Source organism: Aythya fuligula, chromosome 10 (genome assembly GCF_009819795.1).
Source record: "Aythya fuligula isolate bAytFul2 chromosome 10, bAytFul2.pri, whole genome shotgun sequence".
Taxonomy (NCBI): domain Eukaryota; kingdom Metazoa; phylum Chordata; class Aves; order Anseriformes; family Anatidae; genus Aythya; species Aythya fuligula.
This window is the reverse complement of record NC_045568.1, coordinates 4,172,583-4,197,870: the sequence shown is the minus strand read 5'-3', so window position 1 is coordinate 4,197,870 and position 25,288 is coordinate 4,172,583. Positions and strand designations below refer to the sequence as shown.

Below are 25,288 nucleotides of genomic sequence, written 5' to 3'. Positions count from 1 at the left end.
ACATGCTAATAGGACAGCTGCAAACAGCACAAAGGCCAAATAAACATATTTCCCTATTTTCCAAGCACATATTCTATTTCTGATAAAGATACAGTATTTTGAAAATGCTCTGCTTGCCCTCAGCTCTTAGACTATGATGATGATCAGTGGGCTGACACTCCTACAAATGATCCTTTCCAATTATTTGGCTACATGCAGGAAAATATTTGCTGTGCCAGCATGGCAGAAACTCTAAGCCTAGATTTTCGGATTAAATTTTGCTGTGTGCATGAACGGATAAAGAGGAGCTTTGCAATATTGGTATGGTTGTCTCCTACACAAAACCTGACAACTCCATTGAATAGTGTATGCTGGTTTCCAGCTCAGTGGGGAACTTCTACGATTTGAATGGAAATGAATTAAGCGATTTGAGACTGGACAATAGGCATCCGTCAAGCCGAGTCTGGAGTGTGAAAGCATGACCTGGAGGCAGGGACTTCTGCTGGGTTTTGTCATAATAGATTTTGGTGGGACTCTTCAGCTATCTAATCCTATATCCTATTCATTATGTCCCACAGACAGGTACTTATGAGGACTGTGCAAGACATCCCAAGATAGATTGTTAATGGGAAAATTTCAACTAAAGCTGAAAGTCAGCGTCTGGCTAACACACTGAAATAAAGGGGACAGATTTTTCCAAAATTATAGCTAATATTTATTACTGTAACTCAGAAGTTCTTATCAGAGCAGTAGTTCATTTTAATCCTGGTAATCTCCAGGTATCAGTGATATTTGGTAGCAACACTACTTCAGAAATATACTTGGAACCACCTCGCATTCAGTTGCACAAATGATTGAACAGCATCTGTAAATCTGCTGTTCATCTTTTTCAACATAAAGGAAACTTTAGAACCATTAAATAATGTGGGTAATAGCTGCCTATAACTGCGGTCATTATATATATATATATATATTTTTTTTTTTTTTTTTTTGAGAAACTGATGGAAAGGAAAGAATTTCAATGATTCTTCCAAAACTATGGTCTGAAGGGTGAGTCAAGGCTAAGCTTAGAGATTAGGCCCTCTTAAATTGCAGATGTGTGAGGTATGCATGATTTGTAGAGCAATAACCTGGAATTCTTCCAGATGAATACAGGGCGATGTTAGAGACACCCTTAAAATCAAACTATGTTTTGTCATTTTATGTGTATTAAAAGTTCAAAGAGAATATTTCCACATAGTTTTCCCCTAAAAATCACATACTCTGTTGCATTGTTATGCTGTAGTATGTGTGTGGACTTGCTTGGTGACTCATGTAGAGATGTCATCTTTCTATTTAATACTTGTGAAGAATTTTAAAAATCAATATTTTAGTTACTATTTTAATCCATGCAACCTTTCATCAAATTAAGTGTCAAGGAATTCCACACCTGCTTCACCTGCCAGGCAAGAACCACTTTTTTGTAGTTTGCTTTGAATCTACCTCCTGCTTTCATATGACGGCCCATAGTTCTGGCACTGGGAGAGACTGAACAATTGTCCCCTACTCACCTCCTTGATTAAAATTTTACAGACCTTCATCGCGTTTCTCAGCTATTTCTTTTTCAGGCTGAAATTTGCAGTTGGACAAAATAGTTTCCATGCCCTTTTTTGTACTTGTTGCCTTTTCTGTGCATCTTTTTTAGATGCAAGGGTCATAATTCTGTCTGCTGGTGTTTTTATGAGCTTGCGTAATATTTTTGTTCCCTATTCCTTTCCTAATAAATTTTAATATTGTATTTGCTGTCCTCAATGCAACTCAGCAACTGAACTGATACGCTCCTAGAGTGAAAGATATTCCTGAATGGTTATAATGAACTCAGAGTCCGTCACTGTATCTGTGAAGCTGGAACTGTTTTTTTCCTAAAGTGCCTCAGTTTTTATAAACATGGCAAGTGTCACCTGCCATTTTATCATCCAGTTGCTCAATATCCTAAGATCATTCAGCTTGTCTTCAGCTGGTCCTTCTTTTTAACATCATGAATATTACAGTCATTTTTATTTAAGTTTCATTACTCTTTTCTATAAAAATCAAACGATAACCACATTGTTGTAGCTTTCCTTACCATGTGATATAAAGCAGCGTGTCTTTCCAACTAAAATACAGACTAAGCAAAAAATGTTTTCAAGAACTAAACCAAGGCAGACTACCAGTCATGATTAGAATTGGGAAGAAACAGAACTTCTGTTTCCAGCTCCCCCTCAGCGGATATTCTGATCTGAATCCAAGCTTTGTGACTGAAGTGTGCTTTTCAGTGAAGAGATGAATCAAGTTACTGAGGTGGAACCTCACTGCTTTCAGTTCCAGAGATGAATTCAGACTTGCCTCTGAACTATGGTATCTTCTGCAGCATTTTTAATAAGAGACAAATATCTTGAGATATCATGTTTGTTAACATATAACAGGACACCCTTTCTTTTAATGCATTTTACTATTTTTAAAATAAAAAATGTATAATGCGTATCACTCACTACATATATTAGTGATGTATGCAGTATGCATTTGTTTGATTGAGAGGTGGGGAAGAACGTTCTTTAAGGATATGCAGGCTAAACCATGTAACTATATTCTGGGCCAGATCCTGTTTTTACAGTTTTGTTTATGAAGTGATGGAAAATGTCTGTAATTTATGTAGCACAACAAAGAAGCATGTGCTCTGAGTCCTGTGAAGATTCTTGTCTTTGGAAAGGCGTGCTTATTTTGAGGTTGGTTAAAACACTAAACAAACATTCTGAAGCATTGGTTTAACTTCACCAACATAATAAAGCTGTGACAGTGAATTAGGCCATCTGCATGTTGAACCGATGGATAATTCAAAGACTCGATTTTAAAAGCAATACAGTACCTAGCATTCTTTCTGTGTTTCAGCCGCTCTCCCAGTTCACATTCATCTTGCCTGCTGTGAGCCGTGACACTATTCTCCCTGCAATGCAGAACCTCAGTAAAATTAGCCATTTGTATTGCCGGTATTAAAATTTTATTGCAAACCAGCACTCTGACCCTTTCTGAAGCCTGACTGATAGAATAGGTCTTTGTTACACCGATCCTCCTACTAATCCTGTTCCCTTTGACCACAAAATAAATATCCATGCCTTACAGTTCATTTTATGCATGCGGGAACCTTACAGACACTGTTTATGGATACAGAACGAAGGGGGCCTAGCTTCCCACCACGGCTGTTTCAGCACCAGCCTCTGTCATAATGAAATGGAGGAAACAAACAGCTGAGTGTTGTCTGCTGCCTTCGGATGGGCCCCCTTTTTACCACCCTCAACAGCCTCCCTTTTTGTTTAGTACAGACCGTGCAGTTCCATCATTCATCCTGACTGTTTGATTTAGGCTTCCATTCCCTGGGTCAAAAAGAGGCTGGTGAGGGAGGAAGGAGGAAAGAAGGTGACACTTTGACAGCTCCTTTTTCACGGTAATGAGCAAAACTGCTCTTTCTTCCCTCCGCTCCTGCTCACCATGGCCTTTTCTTTACAGAGCCACACGAAGGAAAGAAATTGTCAGTTCGGCTCTGCCTTCAGGGACTGACTAGATAAACTGGAGGGTTCTGGGGGCCTTTTGTGAGCTCTGCTGTGTGCTGTGGAGTCATTGCTGTGTTCAGGGTTATTTTCTGTGTTTGCTGTATGTACTGACAGGTAAACGCAGATTAATAGAATTGAAATTACAACATGAGTACGTGGAGCAGCAAAGCAGCAATTGCTTCCCAGTGACTTCTGTATTGTGCGTCATGCTTGCTCCTAAAACAGCACCATTGATTTAGGTAGCCCAAGGGAGGCTGCCACAGATGCACTTTGCTTGGAAGCAGAAAAAATAATCATTTCCCTTTCCAGCATTAATAATCTTCTGTCCTAAAAAGAACTTCATTTGATATAAGAGGTCATTATTATTAATTTATTATGACTAATAACAGTGTAGATTATAAGCAACCTTTATCTTAACTAGAAGAAAATGCTTGTTTGATGCAAGACTATGCTGTTTTCAAAACTACAGCCTTAACTGATAAGGCTGGAGAACTGCAACAATCTATTTTAAATATAAATGACTTTTATTACTTCACAACAAGTGCCAAGCCTTAGGGATTGACCATTTATCTGATTTATGGAGGGTACACATCTAAATGCCTCCAAGCTTTCAGGATTTCAGATCTTAAATCATGATTACTTGATGTGAATTCAGATCCTAGACCATAAAAACCAAAATCCACTGGCAAGCTCTAATTCTGATTCTGTGTTGTTTGAACTGGAGCAGCTCTGTCCCAGTCCAGAGCTAGCCAACTCGCTTCGTGGTTTTTGTTGATCTGTGAAGGCAACTGCAGAAGGATTCTACATAATGCAGTTAAGACTAGAACTACACTGTTGCACTTTAAGCCTTAATGGGTGGGCAGCAAGTATTTTTTGAGTTAGCATTTCTTTTAATTTAGTTATGAAATTTACTTGTTCTTTGGCATATATTGATGGATATAAAAGTTATTTTGTACAGCTTCTAGACATTGGTGCTTGTTATATATACTAAATTAATAATTCAGTGTTTTACACCTTAAACATAAACAAAAGTAATTATTCTCATTACCTTGATCTACCTGTTTTAAATCGAGTGAGAATCCAATAGAACAGAAAACAAAACACGCTATTATTACTCTTCTCATTAAGACCACCGGGACATCTGAGAACAGGAAAACAACTTCTAGCCATGAGCACAGCAAAGTATTCTCAAATACTGTGGTTTTTTTTCCACAGATTGGCCTTTGGGTCTGCCAGAGACACTAGGGAACCACCATACTCCATGTTTAGGCACTGAAGTGACAGCTTTGCATCCCTTTTACTAACGTTCAAGTTGAGATCAAGGTTGTGATTTTCTATTATTATTCTATTATCATTTGTATGGTGTTGTAGCACAGGATGTTCTTGGCCACTGCCAGATTTTAGGGCTGAGGAAGAAAGGGAAGATGGAGAGATTCTCTCTGCTGAGATTTGGTGTAGATGCCTGAGTGTTGACGGAGCAGCAGAACTCCTTGCCTGTTCTGACAACTAGTGAAGAAAACTTGAAAAGCAATGTGAGACATGGTTCCTCCTCCCTTCTGGAAGCCACATTTAGAGCAAGCAGCGGGTGCACATCAGCATGACACATCCAAGTGCCTGTGCTTTCTCAGGCACCTTGCTGAGCATCAGCCCCAGCATGCCACAGACTGTTTTCATCCAACCTGCCAGGTTTCTGGCACAAGCACAGAGAGGGAAGAAATATTTTATCCTCTGTAGTCATGCCTGTGTTATGGACCAGGAATGTAACTGGTGTTTGCACCTGGACCTGGGAAGTCAGGAGCTCTCTCATGTCCCTCAGCTTATTTATTACTAGAGGAGGCTGAGAGCTTTATTTCTTTAACCTTGAGGGGTGAGATCAAGGGGGTAGGCAGAGAACTACTGAATGAGACATGCGTGGGGCTCCCATGCTGTGAGCTGTAAGCTCCTGATGGGCTAGGAGGGTTCTCTGTTGTGTGTTAATGTTATGTGACTGACTAACGAAGTGCCCCACTGGTTCTGTGGTGGATGGCTGGAAGCCGTGATTTCTGTTATAGAACATCAAATGAGGGACCTTTCTAACCAAAGCATCATATAGTTGCCCATTGAATAATTCACGTACTGCATACTGTATATCTAAAAAGCTTTAAATTTATGTACTTTTTAAAGTTTCCTACTTTATGCATTTGAAAACATCACTTGGAAACTGAAAAAAATCAGAGCAAAGCAAGGAGGTAACAAAAGGGGAGAGAACAAGAGAAAATACTGCAGAACCTCTATGAAGGACACCATGCTGCAGAAACTGCTTGTTTTGACAAGGGACAAAAAGTAGCAAGTACAAGACTGATGTCCCCAGGATAACTCTGTTGTATGGAGATCAATCATAACTTTTCTGAAAGATATCAACACTCTGGCTACCCTGAAAGGTCTTTTGTTCAAAGCCAGTGCATTCACCCATGAATATTCCTCTAGTGGTGGCAATATTTCACAGCCAGAAGACTTCCCTTACTGCAGAGCCAATCTCATCACAACCAGGGTCTGAATTAACTCGGAGCACTTGCTGTCAGAGCAGTCCATCTGTTTACCTCACTCACGCCAGATCTGTCACTAAATTAAACCACTGCAAACAGCCCCCTCATTTCCCCTTGGTTCTGCAGCAGAGACCATCTATCAGACTTATGGTTTTAAGGGTGTTGCGATGTTGTATGGTGTAAAAATCACTTGAATTAATTCAAGAGAGCTGGTGTTTGGATGTGCTGATGCCACATTGTCCTCTGCTCCAGAGAAGACTCACTGGGAGTCAACACACTGCTGTGCCCCAAAGTATGGACGTACCCCCAGCTGCATGTGTCCTGCTGGAAACCCCACCTTGGATATTTGCTGACACACAGGGATAACAGAACCTACTGTTCTGTGGTTTTCATAAGCATTGGCTTTGTCTTGATTGTTTGAATTTCAGCGAAGCAGAGTGCTGCTCTAGACCTAGAGCTTCAGCAGCGTGGAAATGCTGCGTTCCCAGCCCAGCTTAAACCTGACCAAGTTGTGCTTTTGACTTGGCTGAGCTCACCATACGCAGTACCAGATACTTTGATGTTACGTGAACTAATGCCAAGGACATGTGCTGGGGTCAAGTACGGAGAATAAAAGCGGAGCAGATGTGCTGTGCATACCAGCTTTTTAGGGTTATGATTAATGTGACATCGTGGACCTGCACTGAAACACTATGTGGGGAAGAGACTTCTCACAAAGCAGAGCACAGAGCCCGATTTTGTTCTGTGGATTTATTGACAGCTTTGGGGTCTTTCTGATGTAAGCTGATTCCCAACACTTGGCACCTCTTCTCTTGAAATGGATGGTGTGTAATGTGACGGCAATTAGCACTAGAAACTCAGGCACCCTTTGGAGGGCTTTTTTTCCACAAACAAGGAGGGACTGCAACAGCCAGTCACAGCCCTTACGCTGTGGTTTTTTCTTTTCAAGGAGATTTAAGGACTATGCTATGAAGGCTGAAGTTACTTGTTTTACAGAAGTATATTTCTAAAGATGTGTCATGCTCAAAGCTTACATTTGACATTTATTTTCTGACCTATTTTTTTTATAATGTTCCTGTGAGGGTACTGAATGAAATGGCATTTGTGGACAGAATACAGTCAGTATCCTGCCATGCGGATACCTGCAATAATGAACAAATTTTGCTCCTTGCTTTAAGTTTTCATGTCTTTGAAGTTGATCCAAAACTTTGTGATCCTATAAGGACGCACATATCTATTCATTTTTATCAAATTTTTCAGCTTTTCAGAGGAGCAATACGGAAGGCTATATAAAAGTATTCAAGTGCCTTTTCCCATAGATACAGAATTATCTTTGTGAATAAAATTGGAAGCTATATTCTTAATCTATCTCACGCCTTCCAGGTTGCCTGAGTTGAGCACGCAGCTAATTACACATCTGGAACTGGGGAAATATTTTCCGTCTATAATGGACTGAATCAAATACTTTGACCAGTTGATCAGCCTCATCCACATCTTTCCCTCTTCCCCTTCAAATGCAAGTTAGAAATTTCCTTTTTTTTTTTTTTTTTTTTTTTTTTTCTCCTGTTTTTTCAGTTCGGAATTATTTCAGAATGTAAAACTTTAAGACTAGATGCAGAGACTGCTTAGTCAAAGTTTTAATTACAGCACAGAACATTCACTTCTAGCTTTTTTTTTTTTTCTTCTAATTTGAGGGCAGCACTTTTCTTTAGGTTGTTCAGTGGCCACAGTTCTGAGCAGCTAAGATGCAGAATACCTGGTAAATCTGGCAAATATCGCAAAGAGAAGACCCTCAGCCAGCCACTAGAAAGGCAAATATCAGTCTAGATTTTAATCGCTTTGTATGATATGCAGACAAGGTGCTGATAAAGTTGAAAAAACGTACAAGAGAATGAAGAGAATGGTATAGGCTAACTATGGCCAGTGATTCAACACAAGTTCTGACTACGATGAGAAGACAGGCAAACAGAACATGGCACTCAGTAAGTATTTGCAGTGGTGCTAAATAATGGTATTCTGTCATTGAAAATATAGAAATTGCCTATATTGTATTTCCTAACATCAGTGACATGTTAGCTCACCCCCCAGTGTGCTTAGAGTCTGGGCAGACTTATACACAGAATGAGTGTCCACCTCTATGCGAGTACTGCTGAAGTGTGCTAAGCAACGCAGTGGTATTCCAGATCCTTTGATTTTGCCTTTCCTATCCCAAGGATGGGGTTTAAGAACTTAGCTGGGCTGTGGGTTTTTGTTATGGCACGTTCTCAATGAAGACACGGAGTCAACTAGTTTTGCTTTCTAGATACTTCCCTGGGTGTCTAGATAACTTAATATTTACATTACATACAGGTGATTTTTGAGAACTTAAGTTAATGATTGAAGCAGAATGGTTGCATGTGAGCCTATGGAGAGGCTAGGGTAATTTCATTCCCTGGTGGCTAACCCCAGCAGCCATTGACAGAAGCTGCTGAAGCAGAACGTCCTCCTTACGAATCAAAGGCGAGGTTCAAGTGGGCTTTTCCCTCTGGCATTTCTAGTTTCATGATTCCATGATTTTTCCTGGCACATAAATTAAAAATTACTTTTAGCTACAATGTGCAAATCTCCCTTGAACTGTTCTGGGATTACTTCATATCTTGTCACATCATTGTCATTTTGGGGATCTATTCAAGAGATAATGCCTCCTCCCCTGCAGATCCCTCTGTATTTCAGGAACAGACTATTTTAGCTGAACAAATTCATTTAATTTGTTTGAAAACTTGGGTGATCAGCATCTATTTACAAACTACCCTACTGTGTATCCTGACAGAGAGATGAGGAACTAAGAGTAAACAATTGGTTCTTACTAGTTTAGTAGAATTCCTCCTCTCCTCATTTTCATGAAGTAATTTTCAGGTTTTGTGAGGAAAATTAAAAGGGAAGGAATTATTTTTTTTTTTACCTCCAGTGGAGTAAAAGGCGTAAAGGAATGCAGAACTCCCTGCTTGTTTCTGAGTATAGATAACAGCCTGGTTTGATTTTCAGAGTAGTTTATGTGAGTTGATGGCAGAACTGACATGCACGAAAACCACTTGAGATACGGTTGGCTTGTTTGTTTCAGTTTAGGCTCTGAAAGGGCTTAGTGGAGCCGTTGAATACTTTATACTACACACGTGTTTAAGGGCCTGCCTGAAGTACTTGCCAATGCTCTGGTCCTCTCAGGACCTAGACCCTGGTATTTTTGTTTCAATATTTTGATGTCCAGGGAGATGAACTTAGCAGACCCAGGTTTAACACTTTAATATATAGCTTTATTTATTTATATTTATATTTATTTATATATTACTTTAATATATAGCGTTATGATATCTTACAAAACTGAGGATTAAGAACCTGAAGAAAAATCTGATTTTTTAAACACTGCTGGCTCCTTAAAGCATCATTTAGGAAGGTTTGGTAGAATTTCAATCCATAAAAACTGTGTTGCCTCCTTATGATCTCATTAGTCCTATAAGCAAAGGAACGCCCCTGCTGAGTTCAGCAGGTCTGGCCACATAAGTGTATGAGCAGGGCACAGCACAGGGCAACCCACTCACACAGAACATAGGGAGATGGGGAACAACTGAAATGCTTGGGCCAGTTTCCTTTCCTTTTTTTTGCATAAAAGCAGCTTAAAAACTTGTCAGATTTGCTTAGGATGCACGTGAGAGTCAAGGTGAGCGACTATGCAGGTGCCACAGTCCTCCTCACTCCCCAGTGAGGTTCATGAGCTGCAGCACTTTGTGACAGGAGGCTGCAATGTGTATTTTTATTGGTAATATATAATTGTTCTTATTACATGGCTCTCATACACTGATGCAAGCTTGCTTTTAGGTCAAGAAAGATGCATAAATTCCAGTCTTGTCAAGCTGAGAACTCCAGTCCCAGAATAACCCTGATGCATCGAGTTTTTTGTGCCTTTATCTGTACGCAGCAGGATCTGAAGTGTCAGTGTCTGTGAGCCAGACTGTACCGAGGTCAACTCTAAGGGCTGTAAGCACGACAGCAGCACAGGGCAGCGACGTCCTGTCACTGGCCAGACAGCCACCAGGCAGAAGCCTTCGTGGCAGAAGGTGACACACTGCCACTGTTTGGCATAGAAAGGTGCAGGACAGGAGCTGACCCCAGCAATCCAGAGGGGTGCAGCCGAGCCATTCATGATCTAGGTTCGTTTCTCCTTATTTTTGATTGCTGCAGTAAGAGGGAGTGCAGTAACAGTGCGTTCAGAGAGGTGCACGCTGCCTCTGGAAGGGAGTGCATTTTCACAAAATGATTTGAAAGGTGTACGTATGGGAAAGTAGTTATTTTTATTTAAGGAGTTGTCTTAGTGTATGAAATTAATCACTGATTTTTGCTAGCATAACCCAAGATGGCTAATACGTAACATCACCTAGGATGTTTGGGCAGTAGAAGGCATTGGTTTTCTGACCAAATTCCTTTGGCAGGGACTACCTTGTTGTTACTGTTGACTACAGCAAGGCTTGTGGCACACTTTACCATCTCAGTCTCTAGGAAGGGACGTACAATGGGGGTTGCCAAGTGACAGCTCCAGCGAGTTCAACACATGTAGCTCCTCAGAGCTACAGAGAAGCCTCGGACATGGCGAAAGCATGTCCACCCAAGTGAATGCACGGTGGCCACAGATGTGCCACTGCTATTGTGCTCACAATGAATTACTCCAAACACAGCAAATAAGGCAAGCCAGATGAAAGGGAGGATCTAGTGAGAAACCAGGGAAAGTTTTCCAAGGACAAGTGTACTGTAACTATGATCCCAGCACTGAAAAAGGCCAGAAAACTGGCTACATTTCAACTGTCAGAATTAGCAGACAAAGTTCTGTGTGGATAAGTGCACTTGCATTAATTTGAATGGATATGAAGTAAAGGTTTTGCTATTACAAGGGGAAGCAAATATTATTGTAAAAAAAAAAAAAAAAAAAAAAAAAAAAACGCAACCACAAACAAAAACAAAAACCACTGAGTTTGAAATAAAACAAATACTTCCATAGAACCAGGTGCTACACATTTTCTTCAGTGTAAAGTTAAAATATTTAAATTGCTCTGTACAGTTCTTTCTACCATATAAAGCAATACCTTCTATTATAAGATTTTCCTTTAAAGTATTTCAAAAGAGTAGTAATCTGATTTGGTTGTTCGGCTTATGATTTTTCTATGACTAGGGATATGCAAGTGGCCTAAGGTTCAGATGATGAGCACATAATAGCCTGATACTTTTAACTTCTTGAAAAACTTCTGAAATTCTGTATTTGTTGGCAAACTTCTATGTAATCTATAACTTCTCACAGTCTTGAGTAGAATATTAGATATAAGCAAAATCAGAAAATAAAATGAGATGACAAGTTCATCTAAAGCTATCTGTTAAAGTGTTCTTACAGATGAGGGCTATAAAAAAAAAAAAAAAAAAAGTTTATTTAATGTCTCTGAACTTCTTGAGTTCAGTTTCCTGTCACTGTTCTTATTGACTGTCATCAGTCATTGTTCCCTGGCCGTCACTGCTCTTGTCCAAGGATGTACTTATTGTTTGTGGATCTATGCAGTCTTTTGTGTAGTCCAGCATATATACACACACAGGCTCCATTCAATTTTTGTGCCATCTGATAAATTTCCAAAGTGCAATTCACTTTACAATCAGCAAGTAGTTGACATTGATGACACTACTCAAGCAAAAAGTTGTCCAGTTTTTCTTTATTTAATGTCTAATTTTTAAATAAAAGAACAGTTCTAGAATGCCTAAATATAAGACGTGCATTATCATTCAGATTGGAAATAACCTACTGTATATACTTCTACATATACCTTCTTTTGTGGATACTGTTTCTTTCCTAGAGCCTTTCGTTCTTCACTTAACAGAGCCGATTCTGTATCGGGTAGGAACATTTCCATATTCCTCCCCTTTTCTTGGATTATTGATTTGGATCTGTTTGCTCCATCTTGCTACACTTTAGAGAGTAATGATAATCAGAGAAGTTATTGAAAAGAGCAGGACACTGTCTCCTGGAAGAGAAGAAAATTTGAACTACTGCTGTTGTAGGATAACATATAGCATAACTATTCAGAAAAACTACCATTGCTGACTGTCAGAGAAATAGATGGGGGAGATAATGCTGGAGGCCTTCATTTTCATAATGCTAAGAGAATGAGGGAATAAAACAAGCAACTTTGCATTCCAAGTAAAAAGGATTCCTGCTCATTAACACATATAAATGCTGATGGATAATTAAGTAATTTGGGAGACAGACCATATGTATGGGAAGCATTTTTGGTATTTTATGACCCCTTTCTCTGACCTATGTAATTACTGTCCTGCTGTCTAGCAGAGCAACATAAAACCTCTGTGAACATCTCCATTATGAAGTCTGTTTCAATTCTAAATGACCTCTCCTTTTATGTGCTACATTGGGATTAAAGAAAAAGGTTGTTAAATTCCATTATTCCCACTAACGCTATTAACTGGAAAAAAAATCTGTAAACTTTATTAAGTGATCAATTTTTAAGCCACCTACAATGTAGTGTAGAAAACAGAGACGACTTATATTTGGCAAGAACAATTCATGTCAAACCAATCTCATTTCCTTCTCTGACAGGGAAAACGGCTGAATGGATAACTAGGAGTAGTAGATGTGACAGTTTTATTGTAGTAACATTTTTATATGTGACACTCCTATAAATAATATTTATAAATCATAAAACTATATTCGAATACACAGATGGTGTCACCTTGAGGAGGAACAAAGTTTACTGGGAAAAAAATTAGGGAATACCTGTTAATGATTTGCTCTCTGATTAAGAGGATATATCAGGTGGAGGTAACTAGTCTGTCCTGGGCTCTAGTCAGTACCTTCATTTATGCATTTAACTTGCAGGTGTGCAGCTGACATCAGGCTGAGAGGGAATGAGTGTTTGGAGGTTAGTCTCAGCGTCATCGTTAGAAACCGGGAAAGCAGTGCAAAACCAAAAGAGCTGAGCGTCAGTAATAACTAATGAAATGTCCTATACCTAGGAAGATGGAATCAAGTGTGCCAGTACAAAATGAGAGTAACTCTGAACAGCACTGCTTAAGAAATGAGGCCCACCTAACTTTGTAAACTTTCCTGTGTACTGGCCTTCTGAATTACACATTTTTGACATAATACCAAATGATAAAGAATACAATTTCTTATGACTTTTTTTTTTTTCCTCTGAAATGAATTTAACTGATGCTTTTCAGTAAGGAATTTTCTCAAAATTTACCTTTATATTGTTTCAACTGACTCATTAAATTGATAGGCATTTAAAAATAAAAGCTAGTAAAAATTTATAGTGGTGGAGGAAACAGTGGACTAAAACCTGAGGCCTGCATGGAGTGTTGTAAGAATACATTGTGCAACTTAAGGCAAGAAAAGTCTTTGGTCTACTAGGTTGGCTTAGGAACCTTGTAACACGATAGGATCATTTTAAACAGTGATACAGGCAACTATACAAATCAGAAGTTTGTCACACAGGTTAGCAAATTTTTACCAAACAGATTCATAGTAAGTTTTTGCATTAAATTTACAGCAATATGGATCTGTAGGCAGAAAGGGCAGTTGTTTATAACAATTCAGAAAAACATTTAAACACTTGGTGGTACTTTAAAGTTTGCATCTATTCAAGAAAGTGTTTCAGGATTGAAGTTGTTTCCTGAATTAGGCATTATAATTTAGGGTTGATGGGGCTCCAGGCTTCACTGATAGTGAATTAGTGTAAGATCCCACTCTAGAAGTGGGATTTAGATGTTTATAGATCTTTGAAATCTGAACCTGAAGGAGGAATTACTTTATTCTTCACTTTAGAAATATGAAAGTATAAAGAGGAGTAGCACATAAAAGTCATAGAAAAGTCTCACTCCTGCACATGATCCTCTCTGAAAGAAATTAGGCTTTGCCTGGAGTAAAATAGTGGTCACACCAAGCCAATTAAGGTGAATTCTCAGGAGACAAATCTGCAACCTTACGTGCTTTTTGCAGTACTCAAATCCCCATGCATTTCTCTGTGCTGCTGCCTTGCAGCATTAATTCTTGCCAAACCTAGATATCCTGCTCTTATGCTTACAAACTTTTTGTGGCACATAGAAATGGAGAAACCGCTCATTGGAGTAGTAACTTGAATAAAATTACAAGAAATCCATTTGTCCATTGACAGTCTGAGAAACCTGCAGGATGTAGCAGCTGTTTCTCCATCTCTATGTTTTGGCCAACTCATTGTCTTACCCTCAACATGTGCTTCCTTGCACCTCACCTGAACTTATGCTTGTGGGTTTTGGACTGCTGCACAACAGGAGAATGTGATTTTGTATGAGCAGAAGTATTCTGCCTTTTGTAGCGCACCTGTGAGCAAGTACAGTGAGTGGGACAAGCTTTGATGCCAATGGCTACAGAGGGTGGAGACAGCCAAGCTAGTGGTAAGCTCTTCCATCGCAGTAACTCAGAGCTCTGCACTGCTTCATTTACCTGGTTCTCTGCTTGCATGGGCATCCCTGCACTGCTCTTATTAGAGAATTCCACACACTGGGGAATATGATCCCAGGCATGCAAGTCACAGTCATTATTAGGTGGCTCTGTCCTTAAGCTGTTTAAGTCAGGAGCCATATTACATAGACAGGGAGATGGGAATGCTTTATGGCTACTGATATGGAATCAAGAACCATTAAAGGGTCTTGCATGTGGAAGAAAAAAAAAAAAGACAAACCCCTAAAATTTCCATTTTTTAACTCCCTCTATTTGTTTTGGTGTGACCTGTAAAAGTTCCTGCTCTGCAAGGCCCAGCTGGCATTTCTTATTGTCTTCAATTAGTTTATTTTTACCAGTTCAAAAGTGATTTTTAATGTTTCATCATACTTTGGAAAAGCAATTCTGCAGGACAAGAGCTCATCTTAAGCCTTTTCTGCTCATGCCAAGGAGAACTTGATAAACTAGATAAATAGTGCAATCTCAGAAGCATGGGTAGTAGTGTCATTCATCCAGATATCCCTGTAAATGACAGTCATCCGGGACATTACGTGCCTCGATGGTGTTTTTAAAATCCTATAGACTTTTAAAGAAATGCTTTTATCTTCTGCAACCACACAGATATTAACATACACAATGCTTATAGAAAGACACCGGATAAAATGATTATTTTTAGAATTTCCTCACTTCATAAAACAGTACAATAGCCATGATGCTACAAATAACTCACTACGAATTCTTCTTATAAGCAAACAGAGGAAGTATCAGTTTAGGAAGAGACAAGGAGATCAGAATAGACAATGTATTAAAACACTACTTTTAGTACCGTTGAAAAAAATATAAATATTAGCTTTACTTTGGGTCAGTAAAAATCTAAACAACATTTCATTCCACAGGTCAATTTGAAAACTGGGGCAGAATTGCCTACCTAGCACTCCATCAATGGCTTCAAGTTTGAGATAAAAAGCAACAAAACCAGTGTATCATTAAATTTGTGGCCAACTTTCTTAATCTTGGAAACGTTTATTTATGCTTGCACAAAAGTGGTTTCTAGTTGGATGATACAGTTTATGCTAGAGACTTCCACTACATTATTGCATGGTTTAATGGAAGTGTTTTAACTTTTCTTCTGGAGCATTCCATATTCTAATGAGTAAACAAGTGATAACGTCACAGCAGAGTTTAAGCCAGCTGAGCAGAAGCTGGCCTTGTGCATTTTTCTCCAATTCATATGACAAATTGAACAACTTCAATAAGAAACGGAGCATCAGCTGCCTGGTAGCAGCTGTTTCTGTATGTGTGACTTAACTAATGGGAAAAGACTGAATTTATCATGGTTAGTTAAAGTCAAAAGTAAGTGTTTTGGAAACAGATTCTGAAGGACCATTAGCAATTTCTGTTGAAATTTTCTTGAAGTATTACTACGTTGAGTCCTATTACCCATGTTTGAGGAGTGACTTCAGCTGTCTGTTCTCCCTTATTTTAACCTACCTTCTACTAAACGTGCAGGTTCCAGTTGGGATCCCTATCAACACGACTGATAAGTAGCTCCTATTTTTCCTCTACCTGTACTTTAGAAGATGTATTTGGGAACACTCATTAAGCTATAACCAGTGATCTTCAAGCTAAAATGTGGTGACATACCGTGATTTGGTAGCCGTTACTTGGCAGACTCAAACTTACCTGTAGTGCTGCAGTTCTGATTCTAGCTGCTGAATGTATATTTGCAAGTGTGGCACTTCGTTAGCCTTCACTTCTAGCTCCTTCACTTTGCCCAGACTGTTAAGGACTGCATGTCTGGCCTCTTCAACCTTCTTCCTCATTTCTGCTTGTTCCCTCTTCAGGTTACGGTTGCAGTCTTCCAGATTGACTAATGCTTCCTGAGAGCTCTTCAGCTCTCGTTCCAGTTCTTGGTTGAACCTAATGGCTTCTTCAATTTGCCCATCCCTGGAGCTCCGGATGAGTTCCACTTCTTTCAGGACACTCTGAAGGCACTTGGTCTGGGAGTTGTCCTGTGTTAACTGTCTCTTACTCCCTATAAAACAGGTCCCTTCTTCCTTATGGTTAGCGTGGCTTTTCCGCAGTCCTACCTATATTGAACGGGAGCATAAAGCAGGGACAAATTAATGTATTTTAAAACAAATGACATTTTAATCAAGATTGAATGGTTGGATTGTGTTGTTGTTGTTACGGTTATTAATTACATATGGTTGAACAGCAATTAATATACTGGTTACCTTTGCAAAATACAGAGACAAAGAAACCTCTTGAAAAGAGTTTTTTAAATATGTATCTATAAATTTACTTTTCTGAATTGTTCAAAAGGAAAATTTGTTACTTGCACAAGTTTCTGTATAGCTGTAACATCATTATCTTAGTCTGTTCTCAAAAGGCAAATACTATTCTGAAAAATACCTCTGATTACATTTTTTAAAGTTGTGTTCAGTAGAAGAGGACAGAGAGCGGCTGGTGGTGTTCTGGAGCCCTGACCTCTGTCCTCTTCTCATTCTTTCTGGGGTCTTTGACTGGTGATCCCAGTTGAAATTGGTAAAAGTATCGTTTACCTGCCATGCTGGCATTGTAAAGACAGACAGCTAACACCAAGTGGCAATGGCACACGTGGAGCAAATTTCCATGGGTGCTGTGTTATGTTAAAGCCAACCTGACTAGAGGCACCAGAACAACTGGGAAACAGCCTTCAGTGTTTTGCCTGGTCCATGCTATTTCATGCCAGAGTGGTTTAACTGCAGTTAAGTATATTCTTGTTTCACCCAAGCCAATACAGCAGAAAGAGACCACACAACTAGAGAGGCCCTGCCGAGGAGCCAGGGACGGCCTGTCAGCCCGTGACAGACCTGGCTCCTGCCCTGGGCTCTACCAGCTGCACTCAGAAGGAAACACACCGCCTGCCAGTGTTTCTGAGGTAAAGCTCCGAAGCGTGTAAGAGTGAGTAACCACCTGTGCTGTGTGTGTGTGGGTAAGCATCCACAAGTTTTTTCTTTGGAGAGAAACCCCAGCAGCGTGTGATTGCTACGTAACTGCCTGACTGATGTGCAGCAGCAAAAAGCAACGTGTCACACTTAGTGGTGTTACACTGAAGCCTTGTAAGGCTTTTGCAGTTTGAGCAGGATGGTTTCCAGTGCTTCCCCACATGCACTGAATGAATAATATCAGTTAAACGCTATTACCATCTGATCAATTAAATCAAGGCATTGAATCAATGCCCTGACCACCTGTACCAGAAGCAGCCCCTGGCACAGCAGTGAAAGCACAGCACTTCTGCTTGAGGAGTCCCGGAGAAACGTTAAGAGCCACCTTGGCTCTTAACTTGGCTCACGGGTTAACGCCGAAGAGGAGCAGCGCAGCTCTGCCCCGGGCTCCTCGCCCCGCTCCCTCCGGGCCCGGAGGGCTTTGGGGGCTGGGGGGCGGCCCCGGGCACTCACCTGCAGGGCCAGGCAGCGGGCGTCGCTGCTCTGCAGGGCGGCCCGCATGTCCTCCACCAGCTCCCGCAGGCTGCCGTTCTCCTCCTCCAGCTTGGCGATGCGGTCCTCGGCCTGCTCCAGCGCCACGATCTCCTCGTAGCACTCCCGCGAGCAGGGCGCCGCCGGCCGCCGCTCCGCCGAGCCCCCGCCGCCTCCCCGCCGCCCCGCAGAGCCCTGCCCGGCCCCGGTCCCGGTCGCGTCCCGGCGGCGGCGGCGGGGGCTGCGCAGCCGGATCTGGGTCTCGATGTGCTCGCTCTCCCGGCCCAGCGGCAGGCGGGGCACGGCGCGGCGCGGGGCGCTGCCCGCCCGGGTGCTGAAGTAGCCGCAGAGGCGGGCGTGGAACTGGCGGAAGGTGAGCTCGGCCGCCAGCCCCTCCCGCAGCGCCAGCCGCTCCTCGGGGTCGGCCGCCGCCTCCTCGCCCAGCCCCAGCACCTGGCACAGCGTGCGGAAATCCTCGCCGGGGATGCGGCCCTCGCCGGCGCAGTCCAGGTGGTGGAAGATCTCCTGCAGGTACTGGTCCAGCCCGGTGGCCAGCACCACGATCTCGTTCTCCACGCCGCGGTCCAGCCCGTAGTGGTAAGCCAGGGCGCTCACCAGCCACTGCGTCCTCCGGGCCGGCCGCCCGTACGGGTCCCAGCCCTCGGGCGGCTCCATCGCGCCCGCAGCCCGCCGAGCACCGGCCCCAACCCGGCCCCGGCCCCGCTCCCTGCCGCCGCCGCTGCCCCCGCCCCGGGCCCGCCCCCGCCCGCCCCCGCCAAGTTCATCAAAAGTTAGCGGGGCGCGGAGGAGCGAGCTCTCCAAAGCAGGGCGGCCGTCCCGCGGGGTGTCCGTCCCCTTCGGGGTCTTTAAAAGCCAGGTGTGAGCGAAAGGGGTGCCCGGTCTCCAGCAGCTCTGGTCCAGCGCTCGGAAGCCGCCTGTGCTGTCGCTGCCCGCCCCGCCTGAGCAGCAGCCTGCGGCCGGCTCTCGGTGAGCGCAGCCCCGACAGCTCCGCGGGGACTGACACGGGCCGGGGATGTCCTGGCTGTGCCGTGGGGCGGCAGGGCACGGTGCCGAGCCGGGTCCCGGGGCCACGCAAGAAGTCCTGTCAAGAGCAGCAGCGGATGGGGCCAGGACTGCGGTGCGGCCCCGAGGTGCCGCCAGGGCTCTGGGCACGGACCAGAGCCAGGCACAGCCACAGCAGCACGCAGGGGCCTGGGCTGGGCGTGCATGGAGCGAGGGCAGGGGTCCCACCTGAGGAGTTTCAGGGTGGGTGAGGTCTGCTAGGGGCCCTGCTGCTGCTTTTGCTTCCCATAGTTGAATGGGAATGCTGGTTGGATTTCACATACTGTGCATCACTCAGAAAAAGCATGCTTTACAAGAAAATCTCTTAATACTCCTCTTTCCTAAAAAACATTTTTGACCACTTTGCTTGGTAGACTGGCAATATGAAAACCTGTTTTGCTGAAGATCTCCTTCTGGTTTTTACATTACAAGACCCCACGTTCCCTCAGGGTACTCAGTGTTCCACAGCATCAGGCTCCTTATTCTCAAACACTGAGTTTTATCCACCAATGATCTTCTGTGTATTTATTATACAAAATAGTAGCGTGTTTGTAATTTTGCAGTTGTTAAGAATCTCCTGTCCCTTTCATGGATTTATTTATTTTTGATTTTCTTTATACATTTAAAGAGTGTTTCTCTCATTTTCCTCTTGTTTGAATTGACACACTAGTGTCCTACAGTTCTGATTGACTTGCGGAGTGACTGGGTGACCTGATAGGGTTTTTTCATGCTTAATGTATATATATTCATTTACACTATCATAGGAACATATACCTATAAACTTCAAGTTTTCACAGACTGATAATGTTGACATTGCAAGAAATTGATTTAGGGTGTACTGAATGTGCAGTGTCAGAGAGAAAGATGGGAAAGAAAAAACATACACGTTGAATGTTTTTAGCAGATGTTATGTAAATCCACATCTGTTATCCATACACAACAAACGCGCTGATCCCCAATAACCTAAAGCTAGACAATGCAACAATTTAAACTTCTTTTGGTTTAGCTAGTTTAAATTGTAAAAAATACTCATCAGGTGGAAGTAATTGCTTTTAAGACTGACAGAATCTTTACCAGGCTATAAAGATGCCAGCACAAATTTTACATCAGCACTACTGTTTGCAGTTGGGTTTCTTGGTGGTACCTCTGGCTAGAAGAGAGGTGTTGTTAATGGCTCTGGGGAGCATTTGTGCCTCAGTTGAATTGCTCATTGCCCGTCTGCTCCTCTTCTGCTTCACAAGAATGAAGGACCCAAATGCATGATGAATATTTGACTTATTTGGCTTTGTGTTCTCATGGCAACAGGAACACGAGTATGTCAGAATGATGTCAATTCACCAAAGTTTCATCTTTGAAGGAAAGCAGACATTAGATAATAGCAAAAAATAAATAAATAAATAAAATAAAATTTGGTTTATATATTTTATTTGCTTTTTCAAAAGAAGTTCTGATGCTGGATGGTGTTTGCATCACGCTTTCTAAAAAAAAAAAAAAAAAACACAACCACCAAACCCAGTAACTATAAACACTGGACAACTGAAGAAACAATAGACTAAAAGAAAGCTCCAGTGTCACTTTATCTTCTCTGTAATATGGGGTTTGGATTGGTAGAAGTAAGCTTTCTTTTTGCAACCTGCCTTTAAAAACAAAACTCTAAAACATGAATCCCTATGTGTTTAACCTTTTTCTCCATTGCAGCACTACTGCTAGTAGTAGTATGGAAAAGCCTATAGCAGCGTAATGGCACTGACTGTTGTGTTTACTCCTGACTATAGCAAGACTAAGATCTTACCTGGCCTACACAAGGCTTGCCTGTTGACTTTTTCTCTAAATCTGCTCAGAGGCATGGCAACCTTTTATTAAGTATTCAAAAACTTTTTTACGATGTTGTTACTAGTTCTGATAGTACACTCTGTCATGGAAGGATCTTGGAAGAGTTCTGACTATAGATAAGCGCTGATGGCAAAGCATGATTTGAAGGGAATGACTGTTTCTACAGTCTTATGATAATGGTTGGAAATTAGAAGTATATTAAAATCCTGCATTTGGAATTAACTAATTGGAGATTTTTATTTTAAGAGGTCGACAGCTGCCACAATTAGACTTAAGTTTGCCAGCATCATAGATGGAATACTGTTTTAAATTATATTAGATGGTGGTGGGATAAAGAAAGGCATATAAACTATGTTTATAGAGAAAAATTGCACTTAATTTAACTATGTTCCTATTTTATTTCACAGTTCATACATGTGGCAGGGCCAAGGACCAGCACAGTTCATTTTTGTATCTCACATTGCAGGATATCAGTAGCCTTGCTTCATTTGTGTGGTGGGCTTTCATACAATAGTGCAGCACAGAGCCAGCCAGAACTGTTTGGCTTTGGAGAATGCTCATCTTGCAGCAAAGATCACTTCATTACTGTAAAAAATATTTTACCCTGCCCAGACTTCCTCCTTTCAAGGAGAAAAGTGAAAATGTAGTGCTTGGTACCTAAAATTTGTTTTTCGAATTCTTTCCAACAAAGTCATGCCGTGATGTTATAGATACTTTTTAAATTTGTTTGGTGTTTATGAAACAGTTGCTTTCACAAGGATCTTCAGAGATAAGTTAAAATAATATTAGTGGTGTGATGTTGTTCTTGGCATGTTCTTTAAGTTCCTTGCAACTCCAGAAATGCTAGGCGTTGGCTTTTTGTTTGTTGGGTCCAGCATATTTGGAACAGCTCTGTGTATGCAGTAAGACAAAGAAGGAAAATGCAATTGATCGTCCCTATCTGTCATGTAGTTCTGCTCCTGTTCACAGATATTTTTCATTTAATACAAGATTTTTGATATACACATCTGGTGAGCATGTAGGTAATTCTGATCAGCTGTGTAAAAAGCCGCAATGATGTTCTGTATGTTTAGCTGCACGGAGAGCGTATGGGATGGATACAAAACAGAGTTTCAGAAACTACTTTAGGGAATCTTAGCAAGCTTCTGAATGTAAGAAGAACATATATATTAAAAATGGAAATGAACTGGTGTCTGGAGACTCTTCTGCTATGGACCTAATGGGAGACCACTGAGGCCAGCACAAGAACCCAACTGCAATTTGGATTTTATCCTGGGAGTGTGCTATTGCTAACTCCTTTGTGGTCTTTCTCTTGGTCTAAACCATTTGAAGGGAAGAAACAACACATTATGTAGTCTGCAGAGGAAACAGCTGCAGCTCGCAGAATACCCAGATGTTTTAGTTGACATTTCTTAGCTATTCAGCATCTGGAACAGTTTAAGGCTCTTCTACTTTACTGAGAGAAAAAGAAATCCCCTGCTTTCAACTTCTATTTAGTAGTGCTCATGGGGTAAATGTTTGTCTTTTATGAACAAATTTCAGAATAAATGAAGGGGAAAAAGGGCAAGTTTGCAATAGTAAAGTGAGACCAGAACACGGCTTGCAGTCAGTCCCTGAGGAGTGCGCAGCCGGTGCGCTTGTCAGCAGTTGTGGTGCAGGCTGCAGGTAGCAGACACAGTGCGGGCCCGGCCACGAGGCTCTGACTCCTGTTAGGAGCAGGCACCGAAATGCTCCTGAGAGGAGCGAGACGGGGACGCGCCCACACCCGGCCCTGCCGGGGCCAGGCCCGCCGCCACCTCCCTCAGGCCGCTCCCGCCGCTGCCCTCCCTGTGGCGGCTGCCGGGGAGCGCCCGGGCCCGGGGGTAACGGTCGGGGCCGAGCCCCGCGGCCGTTGGGGCACGGGTGGGGGCGGCCCCGCCGCCTGCTGAGGGCTCTGGTGGCGGCTCCATCGCGTCTGGGGGTGTCCCCTGCCTCGACAAAGTTTTCGAAATGGGAATGCTGGGGTTCATCCTAATGTAACCCTGCCTTGCTGCTGCTGAGGTTCTTGTAGGGATTTGTATTCGTTCCGCACGGCAGCACTGAAATGAGACTTTTTCTCGTTTCGTAGTCGTTGAGCTGGTTGTCTGACTACGCAACGGCAAAGCAGAAGTGTGAGGATTAGAAGGCAGTGGGTGAAGAGGAGATGGAGGAAGAAAATAAAGAAGAGACGGCAGACCCGAACACCGCCCGCTCTAAAAGCACATCTGAACAGTTTGAGCCTGAACGCCCAGGGGTGCCTGGTGCTGGTGGTGGTCTGGCCACAGAGGGTGAAAGCGGCAGGCGCGTCCCGTCAGAGGAAAGCTCGCTGGAACCTGATGGCTCGCACACTGTCACCTGCACGTTCACGGTCTCACTAGCTGTCCCTGTCTTGGCTACAAGTATGTACCTGATGCAGACTTTCCTAGGAAACCTTTTTCATTACTCTCTAACTTGTGTGGCAGTCTTCAGTGGTTTAAGGAGGTAGTGGTAGATAAGATGTTAATTGATAGGAATTTTCCTGGGTAGATCTCTCAGGAGCTTAGAAACGCACTCTTGAACTCCTGTTACAATTTGATCATTGTAGACAGCATTAATTTTGCCATGAATATCATCTTTGATATCATTTGGCACTTCCAGATAATTCCAATATTCTCTCTAGAGCAAAATCAGAAGATACCCAATCCGCCTGATAGGCAAGGAAAGAGAATTCCAGCTGATGAATCGGGAGCTCTCTTAAGAACACAACGCTGCTATCACGTGGAGTACTTCCTTTTACCAGATGATCTCGTTCCTAGAAAACTGGATTTGGTGGTGTTTGGGACAGTTGCAAAGCTATTTGCAGAACGTGATTCCAAGGTAAAAGATACCATAACACAGAGTAATCCCAAATTTTGTATATAGGAGATAGGTGAGTGTTTTCTACAGCGGACTGTTTTAGTTGCATATTGGTTTAACAACAGCTTAGATCTTATCTGCACTCACAGATACAGAGACAGATACTGAGGTTAGAACTTGATGCTCCTAATCTGGATGAGCAGAAAATTCTTAAATTTATAGTAAGAGGCTGATATATTTCAAAGCATTTTTATCTGCTGAAAAATACTTTTATCTTCCCCTAGATTATCAGTTTAGTTGGGATTATAACTTTTAAGTACCAAGATAATAAATAACATAATAATTCAAATTTACTTATAGTCCAACAATTATGATAAATATCATGAATATTCAATATCATTCAATTAAAATGAAGAAAAACTGAAATTTATGCCTCTGATCTTTGTTGAGGAGAAAAAGATCTTAAGGTACTTGAAGAATTTTGCGATTTTTTTTTTGTGTGTTCAGACACATCTGAGTCCTGTGCATTCAAACCCGTGAACATAAAAATTAGATATATTGTGCTGAATACGCTTTAGTTTTTTTTAGAAGTTATTTCTAAAAAGCCTGTGCTAAAATCATGTGAAAAAAGACTTGCTTTTCAACCATTGTATCCTACTATCTGAATTTATTTGGATAAACATGGCTTAGAAGACTTGAGACTACATTCTATTTGCCTAAATCTTAATGGCCAATTATCAATTGGAAGGTTTGTTGCATCTGTCTTCTAAAAGCCAGCTACCAAAAAAAAAAAAAAAAAATAGAAAAGCCAGCTACAAAATTGTTACTTACTATTAACAAACATGGTTCTATTTTTTGGTGAAAATTCTGCAAATAAAAACTACTTGTGTTTTCAGAAATGATTATTCAGTTAGTTAAGTCACTATTGTACATGTTTGGTTGTAGTATTCATCTATTAATTCATTTTAGAACTATTATGGCTCAATGTACATAAGAAGGGAATTTTGAACATAAAGTAAGCCCAGAGTTTTTGTACAGGTCACAGAGCTTTTATTGCAAAAGCACAACTTTGGAAGAACTGCCTTCTGAAATGAGTGTGTTAATTCCCTGTAGGAAAAGACTGAATCAGTTAACAAAGAATTAATAGATAAAATAATTTGCTAGTCAAAATGCCTTACACTTTTAAATTGACTGTCCACTCTTCTCACTTCCCTATCATTGATCAGCAATGAATACAAACTAAGAGTTACACGCCATTCCTAGAACTTGAGGTATGATAGGTAACATGGTCAGGTCTTTTTCTTGCCAACTGTGCCTAACTTTTAAGTATGTAGAAACACTGTGTAAATATCAGCATTCTGTTAGAAATATAATCGATCAAATGTCTTTTAAACACTGATATTAATTGTTGTCTATTTTGATATAACAAGCTAAGTTATTTCTGTTTATCCACTGTTGTAATCTCCTGTCATATTTCTTACCTTTGAGATTGCATTTATATATTAC

At 41.6% G+C, this 25,288-nt stretch overlaps 1 protein-coding gene across 1 annotated transcript in view; it reads right to left on the bottom strand.

The window, feature by feature from the left end:
- The window catches only part of EFCC1 (EF-hand and coiled-coil domain containing 1), a 54,964-nt gene extending 36,255 nt beyond the window's left edge, over positions 1–18,709 (bottom strand). Inside the window, exons 1-2 of the mRNA XM_032193864.1 lie at positions 18,017–18,709; positions 16,257–16,663 (exon numbers count right to left, since the gene is read on the bottom strand). Of these exons, the coding sequence (XP_032049755.1) occupies positions 16,257–16,663; positions 18,017–18,709 (1,100 nt within the window). The remainder of the gene's footprint in view (positions 1–16,256; positions 16,664–18,016) is intronic.
- Positions 18,710–25,288: the final 6,579 nt, after the last annotated feature.